The following is a 12,456-nucleotide window of genomic DNA, read 5'->3' as shown; positions in this document are numbered from 1 at the left end:
ATGTTATACATTAAAAGATACCAAAAACATTTTAATAATAGCAACCAAAGTAATAATGCACAAAACATAATCCTGACTAGTTTCAACAGGCCAAATTTGACATATTTAGGGTAGTGATATTGAAAAAGGACAGCCTATTGAAACTAGTAGTTTTTTTTTAACGTTTTGTTGTTACATTAATTCATGCATTATTATGTATTATTATTTCTTTCCAAATTTGCAAGAAATGGCTCTTGTTCAACCCTTTTGATGCTATAATCCAATTTATTCAACTTGACATTTGTAGTCTTTTGGTACAACAGGCACATTAACCCAAAAAAGTGCCACGAAAATTTTACTCATAGCGTGACAGTTGGATACTTTAAATCTTGAATTTTACCCCCTTGTACCAGGCATGTGTACATCTCTGAGCAAAAGTGCAACTAGTGGAGTTTGATATTGAAAAAAAACACACTAAAATAGGTTTAGTTCCAAACTTTGTTTTTAGTGGATAAATAACACTTTTTGAAAACTCACCCAAAATACATTTATGTACTCAAAGGGTTGAAAAACAAACTATACTTGTTCTTAAGAAAAAAATGGGAATTGCTTTTGAAGCTTTGCTGATGGCATTTATAAAGATTAATATTTTTTCATGGAATTCACCTTGTTTACAAAAATATGATGTTTCAGTTCTGTAGCCAATTAGTTGGAGAAACTTTATGAACTTCTGTTTAGAACTTAAAATTAAGTACAATAAAACCAACCACAGTTCCTCAAGAAAACCACAATTAAAAATATCTTAAAACAATGTCATGAAAAAGGTTTTATTCAAAAAGCAAGAAGATGATTATATATATTTTTAGTTTTTATTCACAAAAAAAAAGTAAAGCTTAAAATTTTAAAGGTATGTTTGGCCAAAGTTTAGGTTGCTTTAAGTCACAGAACTTATCAAAGGTTAACTGCAAAGAAGTTTCCATCCCATAAATAGTTGGTGTAGCTTCTCCATACAGTTCTTTCATTTCCTTAATTCTTCTGCTGTTGGGCTGAACTGCAGGTGGTTGTGTGCTTCGTTGAAGAGGACCAGCAACTGACACTATAAATAAATGAAAGTAACCAACGTGGTTAAAGAAGTTTAATTTCCGTTTGTGTACTACGTATGACATATTGCAGACACACAACATATCTGTCAGTAAATAGCTTAAATAAGAATGTTCCTAAACAGTCAAAATGGAATGCTGATAAACAAAAACTTCTGTAGTATTACCATACAGAGATAAGCAGACTAATTTAATTATAAGTCAGTCATGTTTATCTGAAAGTTCATCTCAGATGCATCTCTATGTCTAAATGTTGATTGCAATACTTTTTCAGGTTTAGACTTAAAATCTATATATAACAAAGATGAAGAACAGCTTCAGAGAAATGTTTTATTTTACCAAATATTTTGGTCTACTCTTCTATCATTAGAAGGTCCATGAGACTGAATCAAAAGGGATTCTTTAAATTTTTGATACAATAGTGTTTCAACAATTATACATAGGAATTTGCATAATATCCAGAGGTAGCTTTTTTATCATTAAGATTAGCAGTAACACAAGTATGTTCTATGAAACAAGTACATACTGGATGCCTATGATAAGACACCATATTGTATCAAAATTAAAAAACGGTGATAACTTTCTTGACAGTTAACTTAAGTGATCTCTCCTGATTCAACTGAACTGCCCTTCTATCAACAGATATCAAACCTGGCCCATACAGAACATTTATTATTGTGATCAATGACCCCAAATTGTTTGACAACAATTTTAGTACATTTCAGCATGCATTGTTTTGTTATACTCTTTTATTGTACTTTCATATGAAATCAGTAGCTTGACATGTTCAGTGAGCTGAAATACTGGGCAAAATATTAACAAACAGCCACCTTTTTCTGGAATTGTTTGTCATCTTTTTCAAACATCATTCCATCTTTCAATCAGAACTGAAAATTTTAAAAGATCAGATACAGTTCATAAATGTCTTAAATGTTTATATTACATTAGATCCATCAACAAGTCATTTTAAATGTCACAAGCAAGAATATACAAGCATTTGACAACTGTGTGATGAATGAATGTAACAAACCAATAAATACAAAGCAATTTAAAATCCATACAGAAGTAAATAATGAACAGGAAATGAACACACACACACAAAACTACTGATAAGTGAACATTCAAAACTGATTGAAGGGGAAGCAAGTTGGCTTGTTAACTCTATCATGACTGATCATGGATCAAAGACCATGTCATCATGTTCGTTGACTTGCATTCAAAATTTTATTGAACTGCTATTTTATGAATTTGTTAATAAATTTTGTGTCAGATTGCAGATTACACTTCAAATTTTAGTATTATACATCAGTTAATTTAAAAGTAACTGTTTAAAGAACACAAATACTGATTTTTTTGTGAGTCACTTGGTATGTTGAATGCAGCAGTGGTTCATATTAGGTGTTTGTCATGTCAAAATACCAAGTCTCTTATTTCAAATGTATTAAAAACTCAAATTCCCAACAATGGCAAGCTGGAATATAAAATAAGAACACCAAATGTTTTCATTTTGCCAAGATATGGATCATATACTGAATTAAACACAGTGGCCCTATTCACCTCTTTCCACATTTGGAAATGATCCTTTATATACACTTATGTCAGTATACAATATGTAAATAACTGACAGCTTAGAATGTTCCCTTAGTAGTTTCTTAGCCATTTTAATATGTCAGAAGGCTACCTTGTTCGTTTGAACCAGATTTCAAAGAGGTAGGGTTGTGTCTTTAGTCTGCTAGAAATTTTTTTGAAAGACCTAAATACAGCTTAGTTACTAATTTTGATAAATTTTGTGGAATCAGTACAGTTATGATTTTTTTTGTTATTAAATTGTATATATAAAACCTTAAAAATTATATCTTCCATGTGTGAAATTTTAAAAGGCTTAGCAACCAATATGAAGAAGCATCTGAACAGAAATGTCATAACTAGAAGAGAATTGGTTGTTTTACTTCTTTATTAATTGTTCTACAATTTAAGAAAAATAAGTTTAATAACTTATTTCTAAGTAGTAATGCATATATAATGTACAATTGAAATGTGACTGTATATTACAAAATAATAGTCCACTAAAATAGAGTCGAGACAAGGAAGAGTAAAGGTCAGTTTTATATTATTGGATATGTAACATGAGTGCACGTGCACTGCACCAGTACGAGTCCTGTACTGTTAGCCAGGCCCGACTCTGAAGGCCAATATAACAAATATATTAAATATGTAATGTTATAAGACTTAAGCTGTTCAGACTAAACATTTGTATTTTCTTGTTATGGTTTGTGGTTATTAGAAAGAAAAAAAGCATAATTTATACTTTTTTCCTAATTATTTTATGGTGGTTATGAGGTCGGTCTACATAGTTAGAGTAAAGAAAATAACAGACAAAATACAGAGTTTTACTAAAAACAAATGTTTGAAATATATTTAAAGGAGGTCTTAGAAATTACACAATTAATAGCTTGAGATTTTTGGGACAAATAATAGCTTTTTAATCATAACATGAAAATCACTTTGCACTGAGATTAGTAATGGAACAGACTCGATATTTTCACACACAAATCTTTAAAAGAAATACTTTTAAAAAAATCTAAGTCTACCACATATTGTGAAGACACACTGCATCAGAAGTTGTAGTATAAATACTTAACGTGCACAGACATATGTGAACTCATGTATGTTATATGAGCCTGCCAAAAAAGGGTTAATACTACTGTAAATGTGTTCTTAGAGCTTACCCAGTTGAGGGGGAGGGAGTTTGTAAATGCAGCATAGATAAGAACTATAAAAACTGGATATATTCAATACTACATAAAATATAATGTAATGGGAAAGAATCAAATGTAGCCTAATTTGATGTTGCTCCTATACATATCATACATGCATTTCTAAATCATCAAAATATGTTACTAATATAATGTTTTACTGATCATTAATATTATACTTGAAAGAAAAACAATGATGAATAAAACTATTTCTCTTCCTGTGACTCTGAAGTCAAAAGAACAAAATTTAAGTATCAGATCTGTTATTGAACAAATTTCACTTTCAAGTAAAAGGTTGTAACACCACAAACAAATTTGTCTCCACCTTTCTTCTTACATTTTATGTATCAAAATCCTGAACACAACTTAATAAATTTGTTCGTGCAAGTTCCAAAACAGTAACACAGAATTAAATACTTTTTTAATAATGTTTCTTCTTGCAAATTTAACTGAAGACAGAAAAGAGTCAACACATTTTCATGGGTGTGATAAGACATTTTATATAAAGCAAGAAATGTTATGGAGAAGAAAAAATTACATCTTACATGTTTTACATAAATTCAAAAGGTGAGGGTTTATTACAAAACATACAAGATATAATTTCACCAGATCATAGAAATACTTGCACTTTTCTAGATCCACACAGTAATCTTCCTCCATGCTATTCCTATGTTTTTTCAATGCTGTATAAAGAAAATGAGTTTTACATAGAGAAACCTGAAAATATATACAATTTAAAATGTTAATAACTACTATATGTACTGACAGAGTATATTTAAAGCGATATTAAAGATATACTAAGAATATGTCTGAACTGTAAATATTTATTTTCACCAAAGTATTGTACAGGACACCTGCAGCTGTTATAACATGGACCTGTCTTTATTTTCATACCAATCACTTCACTAAAAATAAAAATACAAACTTTGAAAACACTGGATTACATATAACCTTACTGCACTAATCATTTTTAGAATATGTTAGCTTTACTTGAAAACGGCACATAATAAAAGTTGCAACAGGTAACTGATAAGTTAAAATATTTTATTATGTTTTTTTTAATAGATATACTATGTAAGTATGAAGTTTTAGTTCATCAAATGAAATATAATCACTTTAAAATAGATGAATTTAGTTAAGGTAACTGTTTAGTGAATATGGTGGATGGCTACAAAAGATACTGATAATTCAAATATTTGTTGAATATTGTTTTGTATGTTGTTTATTCAAATAACACACATAAATAAATTTGCTTGCTACCTACTAAGTTATTCCTAATTGCAATCATATGTTTTAAATAGAAACATTTTCCTTACTTGTGATAGTAAGATTTAATACATAATTATTATCAATTTATTTGATTTACAGATGAACGAGGGATTACTACACAATTTAAAAACAAACATAACACTGACTGCATGGTGGTATTTAGTCAAAATAGTTTTAGACAAAAGTCCAAATGGCAACCTTCCAAAGAGGTTATAATATGATACCAAGAGAAATTTAATAAGTACTTAAAAAACATGAATAAAAATAGGAAGGTTACTACTATTTTAGAATAATGTAGTGACTGAAGAAGTTATGAAGCTAGCACACTTGTTTGATTCAATGGGAGGTGTGTGTTCATCTGTGCTTGTTTGTTGAGCTATCTGTTGTGTCCATCAAAGGAATGGAGTCCCTGATTTCAGCAAATCAGTAAATTTAATGACTTACCACTTTCCCACCAGGTGACTTTATACAGGGGGGTTGTGTACTAACCAATTAATGAGCTCATTGACTAATCAGTTGGAAGATATTAACGATCTTCTGATCGCTAGTTAGCTCATAAAAAAAAATGGTTGAGAGAAAAATATTCTTCATACTTCACAATATTGTAAAATAGAAACAAAAATACAGTTTAGAAATCAGTGTTCAATAACAAAAGTTATGTGCTGCTTAAACTTACATCTACAAAAAAAAAAAAAAACAGTAATACACTTTACCAGTTAGTATGCTGCTAACATACTTTCTTTAGGATGGGGAGCATAAACATATCAGCCAAAAATATTTAACATGTTATAAATTAATCATACAGTTGTAACTTTTCTCACGTTTAATTGCTGAACAGTTTTGAGTGGAATAACCTAATATTTAGTTTTCTCACCAACTTCTGCTTTATGTCTGGCAGAATGTTCGAAGAAAGCCATCATGTCTTCAGTGATCTTCATCTCTAATTCATCTTCACTTGAAATGTCTGTTGAATTTTCATGGTTTTCTGAGAGATCTTTCATAAGAAGTGTCTGAGAATCTCCTGAATCACTAGAAGAACTATTAGAATTTATACAGTTTCTATACTTGCTTGAGTAATTACAATTAATTACAGATGATCTGACACAGCAACACTTAGTTTCTTGGTTTCTATGTTTACACTTATTCTTCAACTCAAAGTGCTCACCATCTCTGAATGAACAACTGCATAGATTATGTTTTACTGTAACTGGACGAAAGTTCGTGGTTATTGTTTTGTTGTGATAGCACCAACTAACCATTTCATCATAAAAAGTCCAGTATCGGCAATAAAGATGATGGTAATTCCTGATGGATGGGCTATTAAAGTTAGTCATTTTACTAACTGTCAAGGAGTGGTAACCTCTGAACTGAAAAGAGATAATTAATTTTAGTTTCTTTACTATAATAATATCTAGATCTTGAGAACTTTAAATCTAGTTTTATAAAACTTGAAAGATTGTGGTTGTATTCATATCAATAATATATTTCAAGACTGTAATGAAAGTTACATTACAAAGTATTTTCTGTTGGATACTGGAGGTCTACATAAAGATTTATCACTGTAGTACAAGTCTGTAAAACAATATTTGTTAATGTAGTAATGATACTATTGAGTTTTCATATCAGAAAAATGTAAACTTTTGTAACTGAATCATCATCATATCTCAATCTCTACAGACATTTGTATTAAATAATTCAGAAAACTATAGGTTATTTCTGGTCAATACAGGCACAAGAAAAACAAACAAACAAGATGACAAAAACAGATTTAGTCAGGATCATAAACTTAAAAGGACAAAAATGGACTACTTGGTCCATCTACTGTTCTATCCACTAAATTAAACAATTGCATAAAAGCCAAACCTTATCATTAAAATACTTATCAAGCTTTCACCTAAATTCACTTACATTATTAATTGCATCCATTATGTGTGAAGGCACCCCATTCCATACATCAACCATCATGTTAGAAAAATAATGCTGTCTTAGTCTTATTTATATCTGAGTGTGATGGACTTATTCTTATCTTTATTTGTTTAACTAGTTTTCTCAAGAGTCTTGAAGAGGATTTGATGGTGGTGTTTAAGTCTTCTTTTTTCAAGAGAAAATGAGTTTAGAGATCTTAACCTATTCTCGTATACCATTTCCATCCCAGTAGCCCTCTTCTGAGCCATTTTCTAAAACAAGTCCTTTCTGAGGTAAGGAGCTCAAGACTCCAAGTGTGGCCCAACCAATGACCAATATAATGGTATTATATCCTCTCTAAACTTGTATTCAGTATTTCTTTGTTTTCTTTCATCTGCTAATTTTCTCTCAAATGAGCTAACCTAGCTAACCCACCTTCAGAGATAACTTTTTAACAAGCATTTTGTGCAACACCTTGTCAAATGAGCTAACCAAGCTAACCCACCTTCAGAGATAACTTTTTAACAAGCATTTTGTGCAACACCTTGTCAAATGAGCTAACCTAGCTAACCCACCTTCAGAGATAACTTTTTAACAAGCATTTTGTGCAACACCTTGTCAAATGAGCTAACCTAGCTAACCCACCTTCAGAGATAACTTTTTAACAAGCATTTTGTGCAACACCTTGTCAAATGAGCTAACCTAGCTAACCCACCTTCAGAGATAACTTTTTAACAAGCATTTTGTGCAACACCTTGTCAAATGAGCTAACCTAGCTAACCCACCTTCAGAGATAACTTTTTAACAAGCATTTTGTGCAACACCTTGTCAAATGAGCTAACCAAGCTAACCCACCTTCGGAGATAACTTTTTAACAAGCATTTTGTGCAACACCTTGTCAAATGAGCTAACCTAGCTAACCCACCTTCAGAGATAACTTTTTAACAAGCATTTTGTGCAACACCTTGTCAAATGAGCTAACCTAGCTAACCCACCTTCAGAGATAACTTTTTAACAAGCATTTTGTGCAACACATTGTCAAATGAGCTAACCAAGCTAACCCACCTTCAGAGATAACTTTTTAACAAGCATTTTGTGCAACACCTTGTCAAATGAGCTAACCAAGCTAACCCACCTTCAGAGATAACTTTTTAACAAGCATTTTGTGCAACACCTTGTCAAATGCTTTATGAAAATCCAGATCACTACATTTACATAAGCAGTAACCTGTTCAATCAATGTCAAAAGATTGGTAAGGCAAGGTTTTCCCCTAGCACTGACCATTCAACAAAATTTTAAACTCTTTTATTTGACTTTGCAAAATATTTTTATTTCAAACTTTCAACAACTTTTCCTACCAATATTGTAAAGCTAATAGGTCTATAACTATTAGGACAGTTTTTATAATCTTATTTAAAAAAGGAGTAACATTGGCAATCCTCCAATCTTCAAGTACCAGCCCACTATTCAATAACTCAGAAAAAAAATAATAGCAACTCCTTATCTTCTTTTAAAACCCTTGGGTAAGTATTATCTCAATTTTTTATCATCCTCCAAATATCTCACCACTGCAGTGAATTTAAATTTCTTATACTGATAATGCTTTTGTTTAATTTTATCCTTTATGACCCAAATTATTTTTACTTACAAACCCCTTTTTGCATTCTTAATGAACATGCCTATCTTGAATTTTTACTTTATATTTTCACATCTGATTCTCAAATAATCTAGTTGTTTAATTTATTGCATGTAATTCTCTTCCCATCCCTTAAAAATTTGCTTTTTCAAAACTTGTAACCCAAGTCTCGATTTTCTTATCCTTAAATGAAGCAAAACAAAATCCAATTGAATAGCAATCATCTGCACACCCAGATATTCTCCAATCTCCACCCTATTAATTATTTATTTATTAGATATTAACAATAAAACAAACAGTATTATTCCTAGTAAGTTCCCTAAAAAAATAATTAAGAGAAACATCCTGAAGAATATCTAAGCACCTCATGATTTGACTAACATTTCCCAGTCTATATTCCTGAAATTAATATTTTCCATAATTTCAATCTAATTGACTATTGAATTTTCATTAATATCAGTTTACTTTAAAAGCCTTTTACTCCTAATAACCACTAACTGAAACCAAATATATTGAAACCTCTCTGCTATTAGATTTGATTCTTTAAATCAAACTTCCATTTTACGTATAAAGCCACTCCTCCCTCCTCTTTACACTCTATCCTTATTAAACTTATAACCCTGTATTTCAGAAAAATTCTTTCCATCATAAACTTCTAAATTTAGCCATGTTTCAGGTTTCCTATATCAAAATCCTCTGTTCTGACCAGCACTCTGAAATCATCTATTTCTTGAACTTCTAGCATTACAATAAAAACCAGTTTACTCAACCATATTTAAATATAAACCACCTATTCCACAAAGCTCCTTTTTCCCCACTGAAATAATCCCATAAATTCAATCAACCAATCAACTTACTCTTCCAAGCATATTAACCTAAGCCTAATATTGAACCATAGTAACAGATTTATAATTTAATCCCTATAGTTACATATCAGCAGTATCTTTGACAAAAGTATATTACAATCCTTTTTTGTAATAGCACTTAACAATTACCTTGTTTGATCTCCCTTCCCTCCCTACCTCATTAGCCCCTTTGTGCACTATGTAATACCTTTCATTATCCACTCTTACCCCTGAATAGCATAATCTAACTCTTTTTTCTTCCTACTTATCCCACAAACTTTTTTATCCATGTGCTGTACTAAAGAATCTAATAATAATTATAATAAAATTCTGTTTTTCATTATCATCCTCATCCAGAGGCTGAAATCTGTTTTTTCAGTATTAGTATTCAGTTTTTTTTTTATAATTAAATCTATAACCATTAGTCCTTGTACCCTTCACACCCTTCTATCAAATTCACCTGTTACAATTTATGCTTCTTCTTAAACCTATAAATCATAAATACAAATTGCACAACTTTACTGCTAATTTTATTAAATGTGCATGCATGTCATCCCCAAGTTTCCAAATAAAACATGCTTCTTACACCTTTCACTCTGAAAATTCAGTTGGACAACAACAGAAAAAAATGAGCAATAATATTAATGTCAGTTCAAGTATAGTTCTTCACATCTACAAATCCATCAATAAAATTTCCAAAGAATAGAAACTAACATTAAATGTTCATAATGAAGCAGATAACTAACAATTTTATGTTGAGTTTGTATTCTTAAAGTTTCCATTCCACTAAATGAACTTACTGTCCATATGCCATGGAAAGGTTATCTAAGCATTTTCCAAGCTGAAGACAAAATGTATCAACATGCTACATCTCTCTTCATAACATTAATGACTTAAGTTCACTATCATTCTAGTACCCCGTTCTTGTACAAAAAACCTACTTCCTTTTCTTTATCACAGCTAAATAGTTTTTAAGTTTGTAAAATACTTTTGAAAACTAACATACAATGCCACCATTAATGTTTTGCTAAAATCAGTAAAGATACAAGTCTTATCAGACTAGAAGCTTATCTCTTTTCAACCTTTACTGAAACAAATACTTCTTCAAACAATTACAATTTAAATACAACTTCTTTATAATTATTACCAATCCTTAAAAAAAATCTTACTCTGCCTATATAACAATTAAAAATACTTGACCAAACAAGAATGCCAGTAATCTGGGCATATTCCCTGGAAAAATTATTTAGGGGCCAATATTTTCCACAATTCTTAATTTTCTAAACACTAAAAGTTTTCAGTTGAATTTGATACTCCAAACCAAACAACTGTCATATTATATTTATAGCAGCTTTAACAACTGCTTTCCCAACCAATAAACAGCATTTGGATAGACTTAACTTTTTCATACTTGTACATATAACTGTTTAATTATAATTAAACAATCTATTCAATGGTTTAGTAAGAATAAACACATCTGATGATATTTTTGGAAGCTTGATTACAGTAACAGAAAAAACAAAATTTATCAATTAGCATTATTCTTCCAAATTTAATTGAGTTGTGTATTTTTTTTTCCAAACATCTCAAAAGTTTATAAAAGACAGTTATCTTTTTAAAAATTGTAGCTATGCCTTATTATCTCTGTAATTAATTCAAAAGGAGTTATAAAGGATGGTAATATTAAAAATTACTAGTTCTTGAGTTTTGCTGCATTACCTCCTTAATATTAAAACCAAGATATAAAGTAATATATTTCCTTATATATATAATATTATTTACAAACTATGCAATAAAACATGTCTTCCCAGTAAAAGTAAGAAATTAAGACAGGTTAATTTAAATATACTACATTTAATGTCTCTGAACCTTTAGTGTACAAAAACATTCCCTCTTTATTTACTAACAATCATTATTTAAAAAAACAACTTTAAATACTTTAAAATAACACTGTATATAAAACCTTTACTTACAAACGCAAGTGTCAACAATAACAGTCACCAAAACTATAGATTCAAACAAATTATTACACAGACCTCTTCTAATGTTGTAACATGAAAGAAACTAAATTTATTTTCAAGTTATTTATCATTATTACTAATCTGTTTTCATCATTTGATTCACAGTAGGACTTATCTTTGTGTGCTACTTTACATAATTTTATTTTAACAGCTACCAGTAGTAACAGATAATGATAACAGTTCATAAGTGGTGTAATCTGTTTTGTTATATACATATACTTCAAAAGTTATATATCAACACTACAATCTATAAATTTACTATATTTCAGATATCTTACAGTATTCTTTATTAATGATAGTGTTATTTACTTTAACTAGTTAATAAGTCCGACACCGTCAAAATTGGTCATTTATCAACTGTTTTTGCTTTAGCTACACATTCGAGTCTTGTGCTAGGAACAATTTGTCCTGTACCATAGCATATTGTTGTTACTACTATTACTGGTATTAATGATTAAACAACACTCAACACAGTGTTAGTGTTGGACCAAGAACAAAAGTGAAATAGTGAAGTCTTGTACTCACTTGTGCGTTTCTGAAGTGCACTTGCCTCACATATCCTAATGTTCTTCGGTATTTCAATGTCTTAAATTTTTTTTAAATCACGCTTCTACAATTACCTAAAATTGCTTGAACTTATTAACGGAATCATTAACTCTTATTTTAACAGATCGACGCTATTGTAGTGTACACAGCTTCCCCTGACGGTTTCGACAAATTATAATAATAATGTGTATAATAATATTATAGGTCGTATAATGTAAAAGCGTGTTATTGGAACGCAATATGTGACTTGAACAAAACTCCACATTAATCTTAATATATCCAATACCAACCCAAAAATTATCACTAATCTCGTTTTATTATCTTCCATTGACTTATAAGGGAAATATAATGAGTGTACTTTTATAATATACTACCATAAGAAAACAAAAATTAATAATT

The 12,456-nt window shown here is 30.1% G+C and overlaps 1 protein-coding gene across 1 annotated transcript; it reads right to left on the bottom strand.

Moving 5' to 3' along the window:
• Nucleotides 1-792: 792 nt before the first annotated feature.
• Nucleotides 793-12,228, bottom strand: LOC143252197 (gem-associated protein 8-like). The gene is made up of 4 exons (XM_076503949.1): nucleotides 12,037-12,228; nucleotides 5,979-6,471; nucleotides 4,462-4,518; nucleotides 793-1,075 (listed from the first exon to the last, which is right to left on the bottom strand). Exons 2-4 carry the CDS (start codon nucleotides 6,436-6,438, stop codon nucleotides 873-875), a joined length of 720 nt encoding a protein of 239 aa, XP_076360064.1. The 5' UTR covers nucleotides 6,439-6,471; nucleotides 12,037-12,228; the 3' UTR covers nucleotides 793-872.
• Nucleotides 12,229-12,456: the final 228 nt, after the last annotated feature.

Source organism: Tachypleus tridentatus, chromosome 6 (assembly GCF_004210375.1).
Source record: "Tachypleus tridentatus isolate NWPU-2018 chromosome 6, ASM421037v1, whole genome shotgun sequence".
Lineage (NCBI taxonomy): Eukaryota > Metazoa > Arthropoda > Merostomata > Xiphosura > Limulidae > Tachypleus > Tachypleus tridentatus.
The sequence above is the reverse complement of the archived record's forward strand: the minus strand, read 5'-3'. Positions and strand labels throughout refer to the sequence as shown.

Coding starts and splice junctions, on each gene's coding strand:
- LOC143252197 (XM_076503949.1), bottom strand. CDS start 6,438: ATGACTAACTTTAATAGCCCATCCATCAGGAATTACCATCATCTTTAT. Junction 4,519..5,978: donor CAGACATAAAGCAGAAGTTG/GTGAGAAAACTA, acceptor TTCTTTATACAG/CATTGAAAAAACATAGGAAT. Junction 1,076..4,461: donor CTGTGTGGATCTAGAAAAGT/GCAAGTATTTCT, acceptor ATTTATTTATAG/TGTCAGTTGCTGGTCCTCTT.